The sequence below is a fragment of the Podarcis raffonei genome, chromosome 1, assembly GCF_027172205.1.
Source record: "Podarcis raffonei isolate rPodRaf1 chromosome 1, rPodRaf1.pri, whole genome shotgun sequence".
NCBI classification, from domain to species: domain Eukaryota; kingdom Metazoa; phylum Chordata; class Lepidosauria; order Squamata; family Lacertidae; genus Podarcis; species Podarcis raffonei.
Window position 1 is genome coordinate 10,105,993 of NC_070602.1, and position 16,773 is coordinate 10,122,765.

The 16,773-nt window shown below is 46.4% G+C and overlaps 1 protein-coding gene across 1 annotated transcript in view; it reads right to left on the reverse strand.

Annotated features, from left to right (window-relative positions):
• KCNH5 (potassium voltage-gated channel subfamily H member 5) overlaps positions 1-3,860 on the reverse strand; it is a 177,549-nt gene extending 173,689 nt beyond the window's left edge. Inside the window, exon 1 of the mRNA XM_053404510.1 lies at positions 3,367-3,860. Coding sequence (XP_053260485.1) covers positions 3,367-3,439 — 73 coding nt within the window. The 5' untranslated portion in view covers positions 3,440-3,860. The remainder of the gene's footprint in view (positions 1-3,366) is intronic.
• Between the last annotated feature and the right edge of the window lie 12,913 nt (positions 3,861-16,773).

The following is a 16,773-nucleotide window of genomic DNA, read 5'->3' on the forward strand; positions in this document are numbered from 1 at the left end:
TTCTGGTGGACATAAAACAAGAATCGTACCAATTTGCTACTGTACACAACATTTAATGTGATTGGCAAGGAGTGTGCATTTTTAGTTTGCTATGAATTCTTTTCTGTGGGTTGTCTCCGACTGAATCCTACTGAGAGTGGGCCCATTGAAATTAATGGGGTGTGAAGTTCATCATTAGCCCATCAATTCCAATGGGTCTACCCTGAGCAGGACTAACACTGAATGCAATCCTTTGTTTCGTTATGCAACTTCATTATTTTTAAGGGGGAAGCGTAAGAGTCTTGCAGGACTGGGCAGGATCAGGCCTTGCAAGATCGGGAATCAGTGGGGTTCAAAACCCTAAGGGAAAGAGCCCCAAACAATTCAACAAAGACCTAACATTCTCAAAGGCCACATAATACTTATTGTCCAAGGGAGGGGGAATTGGGGTGGGGTAAAGTGGCCGTAACTTTCAACAGAAGCGCTCCACACTGCAACATTTTGTTGCAGGTCTCACTTATCATGACCACTAGCCATGGATAGATCAATCCAAGGCCAGAGCAAGACCTCTAGAGATCATAAGCACTGAAAAGATTGTAGTGCCCAACATATGTAATTCAAAATAAAAACAATACCAAAACAGGAAATAACATTTCATTTTCAAAATGACACAAAAGTTGCATGTGTGCCAAAATGTGCATGCATGTATGTCATGTGCAACGCATGACAGGGTCTGATTTTCATGCATTACCTATGTTAGTAGGACACCCCCTCATTTAGGTGGGAATAAGTAATAAAAAAGAGACCAGAAAAATGGGGGAAGAGTGCGGAGCGGAAGTCTAACAAAGTTCAGATTTTCCCCATGATGAACTACTTCAATGCTGTTTTTGAAACCTCAAATGTAAAATTATTTCTACATTTCTGCATTTCTTCTTCTTTTTTCCTTCCTTCCTTCCTTTCTTCCTTTTTTTTTTTTTTGCATGTGTGCCCCTGATTTGCTAGTTCCCTAAACATGTGCTTAATCTGCCTGCTGGGTAATCCAACACTCAATCTAACCTTCCTGGATTTGGGTAACAATTATTATTTTTATAAAAAACAAAAACAAGTTTTATAGAACAATGTCTCATTATAGAATGTGCTGTTGCTTTGTACTGGATCGTTTCCAAATGGCTTTGAATGCTGAACAACAGAAAGGCAGCCTAGAAATTCTGTAAATGAATAAATTTTAGAATTGCATTTAAGTTTGAATTCATAGTCCAGGAAGGCTGGAAGGAGAATATATATATATATAATGGTGGTCATCCCTTAATAAAAACCCATATAAGAAATGTTAGGGCTCTGTTTCTCCTCGTCATCTCTTTTGCTTAGTTCAGTTTGAAGGATTATCTGTATTCTTTTACATATTTACATTAATGGGACAGCGTGGAATATTTTCAGCCACTTTTGAAACAGGTAAGGAGGAATCCCAAGCAGCGGAATTACAGGGTGAGCAGAACTCCTTATAACCTCTTTGGCAAAGCACTTTGAACATACACCTTGGTCCAAAGACATAAAAACATTAGGAGATGTCAGGTGGATATCTGTCAGGGATGCTTTAGTTGAGATTCCTGCATTGCAGTGGGTTGGACTAGATGACCCTAAGGGTCCCTTCCATCTCTACAATTTTATGATTCTACATACACACACACACCCCACACCCTATAGAACACAATGATACATTTAAATGACAGTATTTTTAAAAGGCCTATATTGTAGAAAAGAGATGTAGAAAGAGTATGAGCCGCTGGTGTGTATTAGTAGGTATGCAGTCAAGTAAGCTGGTTTTCAGATCCTCACTGAAGGGCAATTCCATACATGACAATTCAGAAGTAAGTCCTGTAGAGTTCAATAGCGCTTACTCCAAGGTAAGTGGATATAGAACCACAGCCTCAGCAATGAAATTCACTTGATGGCTTTGAGTTAGGAGACACAGTCCTCTAAACTGGCCCTGTCCATCAGTCATAATAAAGTGGGACAACCCCATCTTTGCTGCCCCAAGCTCTTCGGGTGAAAGGTAAGATATACAAACATGATAACTTAATCAATAAGTTCAGGTTAAAGAGGGTTGTTCCATAAATTACTGCACAGGTGATATGGGCACTAATTCAAAAAGAGATAAAATTAAGAAGTTTGTATTTAGAAATAAAATAAAAATCACTGTGGTATGATAGCATTCAAACTGACCACATACACGAAGTTCCTAAAGTCATGTCAAATGTTTACTAGCAGAAATCATCTAAAGGCAGCATTATTAAGAAAAATTCAGAGTACACCTTGCTTATCATGCCTTATTCTGCATTTACGCACAGACACACACACAGTAAAGCACCATGCAAACTTAGTGTAAATGGTTTGCCAACATAAAGTGCTGCTGAGGGTGAGTTCTTTCTGTAGATTTTACACTGAGCGTATTTTCCTCTGGCCAGCAAAGTGTGTGCTTTTTAATTTTTTTTGTTATGCTTACTCGTGGACACTCCTAGACACTTTATCAAATAATCCGTCTCACCACATAGGCAAACCTTCAACTCCAAACTACATTCCTAGAGGGGCTGGAATTTTCAGGAATGGCCAGGAGAGAAGTGAAAGTAAACTGCTGGCGGAAATGAGGGTTTAATATCCCCGATCCTTTAACCTGTTTGACGGTTTCTGTTCCAAACCACAGAATCGCCTTGAGGCTTCTCTGGGCCTCTGGCTTCTATCGATGGAGAGATGATTGTTGTTGTTGTTTTTTACCCAAGGCAATTAAATCTTCCTTCTCGCCATAATGCAGCCACCCACTTCAATTTCTTCAGTCAAAGAGAGGAAATTCCAATGACGGGAGACACACACACACACACCGACACTATACCCATACTTTTTCAAGAGTCTCGGAGCATACAGCAAGGAACAGCTGTATCTGTTCCGTCTCTCCCGCTGTCACCTCTGCTTTAACTCTTTCCCTGGTGCCACCAGTCATGCCCTACCATCTAGTCCATCTTTCCTCGCAGTCAAATTTAGATTGCAAGCTCCCTGAGAGCAGCACCTTGAACTCTAAAAATCACCAGGTACGTTAAGGTGCTGAAAGGACAGGAATGATGCAGCTGAGGAGTCGAACAAATTAATTTATTGATGAATTAATAAATTAATGATTGCACCTTTAAATATGCCTATAAAAGTTCTGGTTAGAAACTAGCCCTGTGGAAACTACCACTCCTCAGCTTTTAAGACGTTTTGCTTAAGTCCGGGAGTGTGGGGGCGCTTTTACGAACTTCGGGAGCAACTTAACCCTTTCTTCCCGCTCTCCCGCTCCGTTGCCTAGTCAAGAGGAGGAGGAAGAAGAAGAAGAAGAGGAAGAGGGGCCTCGCTTACCACTTGAGCGCCTGACGATGTTCTCCAAAAACGTGTTCTGTGGTGCCACCAGCCCTCTTTTTCCCCCCGGCATCCTGCGCCTGCAGAGCCGGGCTCTGGAGCCAAGGGGTCGCAGCGGGGGCGGCTGGGAGGGTCTCGGCAGGTCTCTTGCACCCAGTGCCGTAGAGTAGCTGTGGGAAGGTGGACGAGGCAGTTCATGGTAGTAGCGCTCCAGCGGCTGGTGAAGCCCAGACTGTGGCAACGCCGCGCTCACAGCTCGGGAACTGCAGCCTCCGAGGGGATTGCGCCTGCGCGTGTGCCTGGCTGTTGCTGCTGCTGCTGCTGCTGCTACCCCAACGGGCAGACAGCATGACCACACGCCCTTCCGAAGCCCACCGGGCTGCCTGCGGCTGGACAGCGAAGAGTCAACCCAGCCCAGCCAGCGGATTCGGCCACTTCTTGCGTTCCTGGGCGCAACAGGGGCGCGTCGGGGAAACGGGGACTCCAACAGATGCGGAGAGGCTCTGCTTTTTATATATATATATAAAAAGCCACCAAACTCTTCTGTACTCTTTTTCCTTAAAAAGAAGACGAAGAAGAGAGACGGTTCCTGCCTCGCCAACCAAGCGCTCGCATCCCAAGAGCTCCGGAGAAGCGGCTTTAATCCCAAAGCGCGTTGCCAAGTTGGAGCGTTCAGCACCCTGGACAGCTCTCTCTCCCGGAGCGCCTAGACTGCGGAGGGCAAGAAATCCACCGAGCGCCACCCGAGGTCTCCTCCGCCGCCGCTCCAAGGGTCGCCAACAGGGAGCCGCCACCCCACCCTCTCTCCCCTCCCAGCCTGGGTGCCCTCTGGAACCTGCGGCTGCACCCACACGCGCCCAGCGAGGCGAGCAGAGGAGGAGGAGGGCGGGCGGGCGGCGCGAGGGGCTGCGCTGAGGCGGCTGCACACCTGCTGGAGGCTGGCGGGGAAGGCAGCGCAACTTGGGCAGGTCCCAGGATGGAGCATCAAACCCACGCTAGAGAGGGTGGGGGGGAGGAGAGAGCCGGGGGAGAAGAAAGAGGCCAATGGCCGGAGTGGCTATGGGATGCTTTCCCCGAAATCAGAGGCTCGTCAGGAGGCGGGGCTGAGTTGCCAGCCTGATCCGGAATCCCATTCTCTGTCTCTCTCTCTGTCTCTGCTTCCTTCCTACAGTCAGTCGCCAGGGCTGAAAGTTCTTCGCCCGAGATGCTCCGAGGCGAGCGCCCGAACTGCCCTTCCGCCAGGGGAGGAGGAGGCTGAATAATTTAGCGTTTGCTTCGGGGAGTTGGGGGGGGGTTGCAAAGGGAAGAAAGGAGCGCGGGTGGGGAGGCGAAAGGCTAGGGGATGATTCCAGTCATTGGTTTGGCACGGAGGAGAGGTTAGCCGGAGAGGAGGATGGGTGGGGAGGGAGATGCAACTTTATTTTCTGCTTCAGAAGAGCTGCGGGGCAGGGGGGGGGGTGCGCGCGTTGAAATGTTGAAAGGCATTGCGGGCTTTTGCACCTGCCTCGCAGGGAGAAGGTGGGTGGGCTTCTATCTAGAAATGTCTTCTCTACTGACCGCTTGGTCGTCGCCCATGATAGCTCAATGGAATGAGCAGCTCGACTCTGAACATCAGCCGCTGGAGACGCAAGCAAGGAGGTGGGGGTGGCTGCTGTTCTCAAGCTCTGCTTGGGGGCTTCCCTGAGGCATCTTTCCTGGTCTCTGCTGGAAAGGAGGAGGCTGGACTGGACAGCTCCCGGGCCTGACCCAGCAAGTCGTTTCTTTTCGTTCTCGGATGAATTAGAAATAACCAACCCAATATAGGAATATTGAGAAGTGTCAAGAGGAACAAGCGGTTCCTGTGGGGACCTTAAAGCCTTTTAGCACAATCCTACACGGTTTATTTATTTTTTTGCTCCTTGTCCACTTGTTTTAGTGGAGCTTGCTCATGAGTAAATGTACACAGGGTTACAGCCATGCAGCCTGCTCCTAACCATTCTTACATGGCAGAATGCCTTGGGACCTATTCCTAAGTAACTGTACAAGCGACTGCAGTATTACGGCATAGAATCACAGAAACATAGAACTGCAGAGTGGGAAGGGACCACAAGGGTCATCTAGTCCAACCCCCTGCAATGCAGAAAACTTTTTTCCCAATGTGGGGCTCTAACCTGAGACTAAGGTGAATTTCTCCTTGCCCTCACCAGCTCATTGATCCCCCCACACAAAGGGTCCTTGTTTCTCTTCCTTCTCCAGCTTTGAAGCTTTGAGTCCATCAAACAGGCATTCCAGAGCAACTGATTATGCCCAACCCTCCATCTTCAGCCTCCAGGGCAATTGGGAACTTTTCCTGAGCCTTTTCTGCTCAAGATTTTTAGAAAGAGGTTGCGCAACTACCTGGCAGTGACGTTGCGCTAGTTATACCCTGAACAGAGCAAAGGGTTGGACTATTGGACCTCCAAAGACTGTCCCAGCTCTGAAATTTTGTTAACTGGAGAAAGGAGACCACTGCAAAGTCTAGACTTCAAGCGTGGGAGTCATCACTGGATTGCAAAGGGAGTGAAAGACATAACAGAGGAATAATTCCTCCTTTCTCATTCAAGATCTGACGGAATGGGTGTCCAGGAAGCACTAAATCATAGACCCCTCACCTATTCCTAGTTTTAAATTATACTCTCTTGGTATGTTATCTGTTAGGTTGGTGCGTGTCTAGTCTGGGCAAAAGACAGTAGTAAATAAGACTCCTATTTCCTATTTACCAACAACCCCTTTCAGGAAGTAAGAAGTACCAAACCACCTTTGCTGCTTATTTTATTAGTCTTTACCAAAAAGCATTTTTCAGCCTTCCCTTTCTGCCTCCGTATGAGGCACTTGGGTTGGTTCATGACACATTTAACTGGATGCATTTCTACGGCCATTCGGTTTATATTCTTAGCATTTCTTCTGCGGCCATTTGGAGGGAGCCAATGCGTCACGGTGGTGTTTTGGTGCCACTCCTTTTTAACAGGCTCTCTTTCCCATCCTTATTTGGCACTTCTGACCAATGTAAGCTCCCCCCCCCCCTTCTTTTTCTTTTTAAAGAAAGATTGCATATCCTTATCGGTGTTATTCCCCATCAGGTGATATGAAGGAGGAAGGGAGGAAGAAGGAAAGGAAAATGAAATAAAATTTGATAGACGAAGACATCTGCATCCAGCTGTGTGTCTGTGGAGCTCTTTCAAAGCAACCTGGAGTAATGCAGATCAGATTTTGGAGAGGGGGGAAAGGCACCAGCCTCTCTGCTCCACCTGCCAAATGGCTTTTTAAAAAGAAAATTCCATACATGCATTCCCAGCATCTGGAATGAGGACATGGACCGTGGGCAAAGTACTATATGTATGCATGTTTCTTCATCTAGCTATGGATTTCTCCAGAGAAGCCTTCTTCTGTGTGCATAATAATGTCCTCCTGCTAGTTTCTATTCAGATCTCGCCAAAGCTGCTCCCCCAAAAAAGCAGGGAGATGCAAAGTGCTGTAGGAGGGGATGAATCTACTTGCTAATTCTTGCTCAAGACTACCTTGCATATTATCCAGCCAGGTAATCTGAAAACAGATACGGTTGTCAGTTTCCAAATTCCTCTCCGCCCAAATGAAAACTGGCTCCCTGTTGGAATCTTTTTGCAAGGAAATCAATGATAGTTCCCTTTTCTTCCCCCGCTCCTTCACGTTTTTGGCCACTTCAGTCATTCTGGAGCTCCCTCTTGGCTGTTAGTTGACACCAAGTATTGATCTCGATTGAACCGTCTCGTTTTAAGCAAGCCTTTACCTTCTGAAAGTGCACATCAATATGCACAAAGAATCAAGGTAAGTTAATGCAAAGCTGGACGTGGAGGCAATCAAGGTGAAAAGAAGTTAAAGCTGACAGAGAGCAAATATTGAAAACCATCCAGCATCAGAATGTGCTAATTTAATAGAAAGGATGTTTAAAATCTAATTCCCCGATCAGGAAATTAAATTCAGCCACACCTGGGAAATGTTTTTCTGTGTTTCTTTCCCCTAAACTTCTGGAAATTGTTGGACCTGGACTAGATATTTTGACAAGGCTTTTTCATTTCTTTTCTGAAACAAACTGTATATGCTGCTTGGTCGTAAGAATACCTCTAAGCAGTTTTAGGTAAGGATGTTGGAAGGTGAAAGAATACGGGGAGATGAAGGATCCTTTGGGACTGTGCTGTCTGTTCCTAATTGTTGGAATCAGGCTTCATGAAAGTGTTGATAACTAATATAAATTAGTTATGGTGTTCTATGCAGTTCCCTAGAAAGGCTGCTAAGACATGCCTGCAGCAGGGAAACAGGTAGACTGAAGGATGGAAAGCGGATTGCCTTTAGGTGAAAGAAAGGTTGGAAGGGTCTAAATGTGTCGCTTGTTAAACCTTGAGCATTGGCCTCAGGCTTCATAGAGGTGTTGGTAACTATTTACAAACTTAGAGCTTCCTGGAACATCTCCTAACACAGGTCTGCAGCAGGGTCTCGATTAGAAGGGAAGGAGAAATCTGTATAATGGGTTCATTGTGCCCGAATACAACACAGAGGCAAGATAGAGACAAGACTTTATCTGTCAGTAGTCAGTATTTGTTGTTGTTGTTTAGTCATTTAGTCGTGTCTGACTCTTCGTGACCCCCTGGACCAAAGCACGCCAGGCACTTCTGTCTTCCACTGCCCCCCGCAGTTTGGTCAAACTCATGCTGGTAGCTTTGAGAACACTGTCCAACCACCTCGTCCTCTGTCGTCCCCTTCTCCTTGTGCCCTCCATCTTTCCCAACATCAGGGGCTTTTCCAGGGAGTCTTCTCTTCTCATGAGGTGGCCAAAGTATTGGAGCCTCAGCTTCAGGATCTGTCCTTCCAGTGAGCACTCAGGGCTGATTTCCTTAAGAATGGAGAGGTTTGATCTTCTTGCAGTCCATGGGACTCTCAAAAGTCTCCTCCAGCACCATAATTCAAAAGCATCAATTCTTGGGCGATCAGCCTTCTTTATGGTCCAGCTCTCACTTCCATACGTCACCACTGGGAAAACCATAGCTTTAACTATACGGGCCTTTGTTGGCAAGGTGATGTCTCTGCTTTTTAAGATGCTGTCTAGGTTTATCAGTATTACCTGAAGCTAAAAGGCATGTCTGGACAAGCTCTGAATGCACAAAGGGTGTGTGGAGTGTTCACAAGGTACATGAGTTCCCACTGATTAAAAAAAGAAAGGCCTTCTCAAAGAGCTTTTGGGATATGCTTTGGCAATGGGCCTCTAGTTGAAGGGAAGGGCCATTGCTTAGTGGTTAGAGCACCTGATTCACATGCAGAATCTGTTTAATCCCCAACATCTCCGGGGGGGCTAGGAGAGACTCTGGCTTGGAATCTTGGATTGTTGCTGCCCACCATTGCAGACAATACTGAGCTAGCTAGACTCATGGTTTGACACTATAAGGCAGCTTTCCGTGTTCTATATAAAGGACAATCTGGGGAAACAAGACAGGCTACAGATGGCTACAGAAAGAGACAGGCGGCAGTACAGCTGGGGCAGGACGCTCAATCGCCTCTGCAGATTGAAGCGTTTTATTTCTGGGAACAGATCTGCTGCATCTTCCCTTTTCAGAGTGAGAGCCCCTATGGAATCCATGAGTCAGGCTGGACATTAATTGCTATGCGAGCTTTCTCAGCATTCTCGAACCATTGCAGCCTCCCCCGCCTGGCAAGATCATGAGCCTGGCTTCTGCTCTGCAAGCTGGGGGAACGAAGCCTCTGCACCCAAGGCGTTCTAGAAACCAGGTCAATGGTTATTGCACTAGGAAAAGCCCACACCAGCAGGCCTCGGTTGCATTTCTTGTTGTTTTAGGGTAAGCCCCTGCTTGTTGCACCTGTATACTGAAGCTGCTTTCTAGGCATTTCCTGTGCATTACGGTCAGTAGCTAGAGGCTCCAGATCTGTCCACCTCCTAGCCTCTCCCAGATGCCCAAAAGTGAAGGAAGAGAAATCAGCAGAGAGACTAGCTGTACTGACAACTAGCGATGGGTGAAATCCTCTTGGCTCAGCCTAGACATTCTCTCAAGCTTTGCAAAATGTCTCTTAGTGCTCTTGGAGCAGAACAGGTCTCTTCCAGCTTATAGCATCAAGTGATCTGGTCAACCCACAACCCTGAGATTAAGCGTATCATGATGCTCTGCATTCTGTGCTCCAAGCGTGTGCTCTCCCCACTGATACACACTTCCTGTCCGCCATGTTTTGCAGGGGGTTGGACTAGATGACCCACAGGGTCCCTTCCAGCTACACGATTCTGTTACTCTAGGATTCACTCCAGGCCGATGTTACCAACCCAAAACAAATTGCTTAGGCAGGAAGTTCTATTTTATTTTCCAAGTTGCATTTCTCCCCTCTAGCTCACCATCCCTGAAACGTTAAACAAATCCTTGGCTCGTTAATTTTCTTTTTGGACCAAAGCCCCTAACTCTGTCTCTGCTTCACAGCTTCATTTTTCTCCTCACCCTCAAAATGGCGCAGTTCTTCTCCCCCATCTGCTCTGCTTTGCACATCCAACTCTGAGCGGTTGAGTGGTGAGACTTCCCAGCTGGTTTCAGCAGCTTCAATTGGGCTGGTGAGTTTGGAAAAGAAGCCAGCTCCCAGGAGGAACCTCTGAAATGTTGCAGATGTTGGTATGGATGTGAGGAGAGGGCTATCGGTGGCTACTAGCCACAAAGACTGTGCTCTGCCTGTGGGATGTAATCCACTGGGAGCAGTCAAGTACCACATTCCTTGTTTTGCTAGAGTGGACATGCAAGGGAATGTTTGGTCCACTTCCTGTTCCTCCTGGACTGGAGCATCCTTTCTTGCATGTGACTAGTAGGTGGGCGTGACCTTTCCAGACTTGGTAAAAGGCCAAGTCATGCTGCTACCTTTCTCCCTTTTCGACCTTCCAGTTCATCCTGCGAACTTCCTGATTCACCTGGACTGGACTGCTGGCTGCCAACCAGCAGTCCCCCAGGTTTTCTTCCATATGGGGTAAACCTGTTTGTACATGTTTGTAGCCTTAAGCCTTAAGCCTGCCTTCAGGGATCACATTGTGCTCTGCCTGATCATGCCGCAGGATCACATTCATCTAGTGCTCTACCAACTGCACTGGCTCCCAGTGGAGTACAGGGTCAGGTTTAATGTGCTGGTTTTGACCTTCCAACTCTAGGATTCTTGACCGCCTCTCCTGGTATGCCCCGCGGAGGACCTTAAGGTCCACAAATGACAACACCTTGGCGGTCCCAAGTCGCAAGGTGGTTAGATTGGTCTCAACTAGGGCCAGGGCCTTTTCAGTACTGATTCTGACTTGGTGGAACGCTCTGTCACAAGAAACCAGGGCCCTGCGGGACTTGACGTCTTTCCACAGGGCCTGCAAGACAGACCTGTTCCACCTGGCCTTTGATTTGGACTCAGTCTGACCCTTATGTCTTCCCTCCCCTTATGGTTTTGATTTATGGGCTACTTTTAAAATGAGGCTGCTTTTAAAATTGCATTTTAACCTGTATTTTAAATTGGGGTGTTTGTTTGTTTTTTGTCCGTCCGTCCCCCCCTCCCCATTATGTTTCTATTGTAATTTTACTGGTGTTAGCCGCCCTGAGCCCGGCTCTGGCCAGGGAGGGCGGGGTATAAATAAAATTTGGTGGTGGTGGTGGTGTTAAAACTACTTTTTTTGTTACTTATGAATAAGACTGTGATGCCTTTATTCTTTTAGGAGGGATTCAAATGGGGTCTTGCCAAGAATATTAGAACACATTTCAATTTGGACAAGCCAAATTGATTTGCTTGTTGTCTTAAAAAACTCACACAAGTTTGCAACCAGCTTTCTGCTGAAGGGGAATGCACTCTGCTAAGTGAAGAAACTTGCTAGTGCAAGTTAGGAAGGATATTAACAATCAATATATAATAATAATAATAATAATAATAATAATAATAATAATAATAATACTAAATTTTATTTATATCCCGCCCTCCCCAGCCGAAGCCGGGCTCAGGGCGGCTAACAACAATAAAACAATACAAAAGTACAACACAAACAACACTCTAAAATCATTCATTATAAAATTAATTAAATTCAAGCCACTGGCCACCATTGGGCCAGAGCTCCGCGAAGATTGCCGAGGGAGGGAGTCAGGCTGTGCCCTGGCCAGAGGCCTGGCGGAACAGCTCTGTCTTGCAGGCCCTGCGGAAAGATGTCAAGTCCCGCAGGGCCCTAGTCTCTTGTGACAGAGTGTTCCACCAGGTCAGAGCCACAGCCGAAAAAGCCCTGGCTCTAGTTGAGGCCAGCCTAACTTCTCTGTGGCCTGGGACCTTCAAGATGTTTTTATTTGAAGACCGTAAGTTTCTCTGTGGGGCATACCAGGAGAGGCGGTCCCGTAGGAACGAGGGTCCTAGGCCGTATCCTCTTCTGCCACCCTCAACATTCCCACACTGCCTCCAACTGTGGAGGCAATGCTTCTGAATACCACTTGCTGGAAACCACAAGAGGGGAGAGGGCTTTCGCACTCAGGTCCCACTTGCAGGTTTCCCACAGGCATCCGGTTGGCCGCTGCGAAAACGGATACTGGACTAGATGGGCCATTGGCCTGATCCAGCAGACACTTGTTCTTATGAGGAGTGCAGGGATGAGATGCCGCCCTCCTCTTTCTTATGCACCTGTTTGATATGTCCCTTGAGTAACCGGTTCTTTTAATGGTTGCTTTGTCTTGCTTTTTGGGATGTGGGTGGCGTTGTGGGTTAAACCACAGAGCCTAGGGCTTGCCGATCAGAAGGTCGGCAGTTCAAATCCCCACGACAGGGTGAGCTCCCATTGCTCGGTCCATGCTCCTGCCAACCTAGCAGTTTGAAAGCAAGTCAAAGTGCAAGTAGATAAATAGGTACCACTCTGGCGGGAAGGTAAACGGCATTTCTGTGCACTGCTCTGGTCGCCAGAAGCGGCTTAGTCATGCTGGCCACATGACCCAGAAGCTGTACACCGGCTCCCTTGGCCAATAAAGCGAGATGAGCGCCGCAGCCCCAGAGTCGGCCACGACTGGACCTAATGGTCAGGGGTCCCTTTATCTTGTCTTGCTTTTAAATGTTTTAATGTTGGGGTGTATGTGTTGGGATGTGATTAGATCCTAGTAGTGGATATATTTATTAGAGATTGTCCTTCCTCACATTTGTGAGTTCAGCAGAGTGCTTCCATCACTTTGTAGCTTTTTATGTTTTATTTTGACAAATAAATAATCATAAACAAATAAGAATAAAAATGTGCACCCCACCACTGAGACAATTCCATTGTAACTATCCAAACTGACAAAATTTCAACACCTCTTGCGATGGTTTGTCCCCTTTCCATTGTAACAATACAAAGTCTCCAAATACGTTCCATATTTCCTCAAAATCATTTCTCCTGTGTATTCCCTGTCTTATCTTAATGGCACACGTTAATTTATAATTAATAGCTATATCCCACACTTCTTTATACCATTCTTCAATTTTATATTCTTCTTGCCCCTTCCTTTTCCTAGCTATAATAATTAATGTAGCTGTCAATAAATTTGTGCTCAAGTCCTTAAAGAGAAGCTTAGATAGGCTAGTTTTAGCCTTGTGGTTTAAGTAATCCAGGATGCTTTGAGGCAGACTGGATTCTCCTGGTATCTCCCCCTTTTCTCCCACTTAAAACAACAATCACACCACCTTGCAGAAGGTAAAAATAGCATTTGCTTACTCAGAATATTTGTTGAAGACGAACAGATACAGCGGCTTTGTTCAGGCAGGCTTAAAATGGTAATTTGGTTACAAAGACATACTTAAGTCTAGCTTAAAATGGTGCCTGAGCTCGCTAGCAGAGCAGAAAAGAGATGGAAAAAGGCAGTGCCAGGGAAGGTAGGAGAATATATAGCTAAACTCTCCCGCACAGTGGGGGTGTCTCTCACAGAGTTCTCTCTAGGAAGTTTACAGGAAAACTCCATGAGCTTCAGCTCCCGTCATGTGCCTGTCTAGCAAAACATGGATTGTTGGTTTGACACACATTTCTCGCAGCAGCCAACCAGAGGCCCATAGAAAGGCCACGAGCAGGATGTGATCTCCTCATACACCCCAGCACCTGGTTTTCAGAGCTGTACCGATTCCAACAGTGGAAAGAGAACACAGCCATAATAATCTCCTTCTCCATGAATTGGTCTGTTCCTCTTCTTGAAGGGCCATTAGAATATTGTTCTATATATGATCCCAAAAACTATTTGAGGCATTTTCTCCTCTCTCATATGTTATCCCCAAACCCCTTCCTTTAAGGGGGGGGAGGTTTTTACACCAGCCAGAAGAGCAAGGCTTTTTCTTCTTGCTTAGATGTTACAGTGAAAATAGGCCTCTCTCAGGAATGTCTGGCTTAGGCAGATAGAGATAAGAGCAAGGTTGAATGGTGTTATTGGAACAGGAGGAAGGACGGGCTGGAAATACGTGAAATAAGGAAGTTGATCCAAATATGGAAAAATGAAACCTAATTGTTATGGCATTTCTCGTAAAACACGTGTTTTCTTGGAAATCAGATGACTGTCCAATCTACAGGGTATAAAAGGCTGGCACGCCCAGAGAGGGGTGTGCAGGCATCGGGCAAACGCTTGTCTGTACCCTTTTTGTCATGACAAAATAATTCTTTTACTGCTGTCGTTTTGACTCTTTGAAGCCTTCCCTGATTGCTCCTAGGATCCCAAAGAACAAAAAAAGGAAGGGTCCTTCATTCTGAAGTCACCCAACCTGGTAGCTTACCAACATTGCTTCTTACAGTGGGTGCTTCTATTACAGTGGTACTTTGGTTCTCGAATTTAATCTGTTCCGGGCGCCTGTTCGACTCCGAAAACGGTTCGAAAACCAAGGCGCGGCTTCCGCTTGGCTGCAGGAGCTTCCTGCACTCAGTGGTGGAGGAAGAGGAGTGCGGGGGGAGCGCACCGCCCCCGGCAGCGCGATCCCGGCGGGGTGCCATCGTGGCAGCCCCCTCCCCCGCCTGCTCTAGGTGCCACGCCCCCGCTGGCGGCACACCACGCCCCCAGGACGCGCACCAGCCCCGTCCCCACCTGCTCTCTGCCCCCCAGTGCTAGAGCATGGAGCTCCACTACTGCCTACACTCAGTTGGAAGCTGCAGAAGCTGCGCTGGATGTTTGGCTTCCGGAAAATGTTCGCAAACCAGAACAGTCACTTCCGGGTTTGCGGCGTTCGGGAGCCGATTTGTTCAGGAGCCAAGCTGTTTGAGTACCAAGGTAGCACTGTACAGTCATACCTCATGTTACGTTTGCTTCATGTTACGTTTTTTCAGGTTGCGTCCCGTAGCAACCTGGAAGTAGCAAAAAGGGTTACTTCCGGGTTTCACTGCTCGCGCATGCGCAGAAGCGCTAAATCGTGCTTCGTGCATGTGCACAAGCGCCAAATCGTGCCGCGCACCTGTGCAGATATGGGGCTTCAGGTTGCAGGCTTTTCATGTTGAGAATGGACCTCCGGAACAGATCCTGTTCACAACCAAAGGAAATATGTAATGGAAAATACTACCATATGTATTCTACCACATAAAGTTCATTACCGTGATTATTTCATTAATCATTTCTGCCCTCCACACACAGAAATAGAGTGGAATAGGCTATCATTAACATGATTACCCCATTTAACGCATGGGGAACTAAGGCCAAGAGATTATAAGTGGCCTATCTAATGAATTCATGCTTGAGCCAAAATATTTTTTTTTTCCAAACCGCAAAGTTCTGAATACCATATTTACTGGAGTCTAATGCACCATCGAATCTAATGCACACCTCAATTTTCAGAACCTTGAAACCAACAAAGGGAGGATTTGCTGTCAAATGTAAATGTGCCATTGGATCGAATGCGCTCTAGTTATCTCCCGCTTGGACTACTGCAATGGACTCTACGTAGGGCTACCTTTAAAGGCGACCCGGAAACTGCAATTAATCCAGAATGTGGCAGCTAGACTGGTGATTTGGAGTAGCCGCCGGGACTACATAACACCAGTCCTGAGAGATCTGCATTGGCTCCCAGTACGTTTCCAAGCACAATTCAAAGTGTTGGTGCTGAAGGACCACCCCCATCGTTCTGCCCAGAAACTGAGGTCCAGCGCCGAGGGCCTTCTGGCAGTTCCCTCATTGCAAGAAGTGAGGTTACAGGGAACCAGACAGAGGGCCTTCTCGGTGGTGGCGCCCGCCCTGTGGAACGCCCTCCCATCAGATGTCAAGGAAATAAGTAGCTGTCTTATTTTTAAAAGACATCGGAAGGCAGCCCTGTTTAGGGAAGTTTTTAATATTTAATGCTGTATTGTTTTTAACACTCGATTGGGAGCCGCCCAGAGTGGCTGAGGAAACTCAGCCAGATGGGCGGGGTATAAATAATTAATTATTGTTATTATTATTATTATATACAATTATCTGGTTCAGTTCCAGTATACCATGTGCTTTTTAAAAGGACAGTTTGTTTTTCAATGCTCGTTTATTTTCTTTTAATTCCATGCCAATGTAACAGTAAAAACTACTAGCAGCCTCCCAAATAGATCTCTATCCTTTGCCTGAGCTGAGTCATAAAAATTTTTAGATGGAGCAGTGTTCAATGTGCAATAATCTTACTTACAATCTGAATAAAAATATATACATACTGTCTTTCTATGTGAACACATTTCCACCCAAAGCGCTAAGAAATCTACATCGATCAGCATTCTTAGCTCCCACAGATAATAAGACATTTACAAATCTTATGCAACTCTGCTGTATTGTAACTGTTTTGCCTGAGAGCATCACATTTCCCGAATCAATTGTCGATGCCTTGGCTGCTCTTAATCGCTGTCTTTTCCTTGAGCTTAGCAAGAGTTTTTGCAATGCCAATGCCCGAAAATAGAAAGCTGAGGTGAGATGTGTCGTGCCTTCCATGGTTTCCTTGCGAGGAGAGAGCCACAGAAACTTGAGGTGTTTTTATAACATCTCTTTGAAAACAAATATATAGGTTGAGTGGTTGGGAAGCAAGAAGATACACCAGCTAGCAGCTAGAAAACAGTGTTTATCTGAAGCAGAAGATAAACCAGTTTAGGCATGAGATGGAATACTGTAGGGGCCATTATATTTGATATGAATGTATCCCATTTGGTTAGGAATACATGCCAACATAACGCAAAAAGAGCTTGATTAAGCAGCAAAAGGGAGCACTTTCCCAATTATACAAATGGTTTATAGACTCGTCCATGGGAAACACTGATGGTCTTGGGCCTATGTGGGGAAGTGACTTGGAAATACAAGGGGAAAAGCACATCTGGGCTGGTCAGGTTAAATGATAGCTAGCTAGATGGACTAATGGTCTGAGTTGGTACAAGGTCTCTTCTTATAGCTTTGTTTACCTCTCTTCAAAACCACGAGAACTGACAGC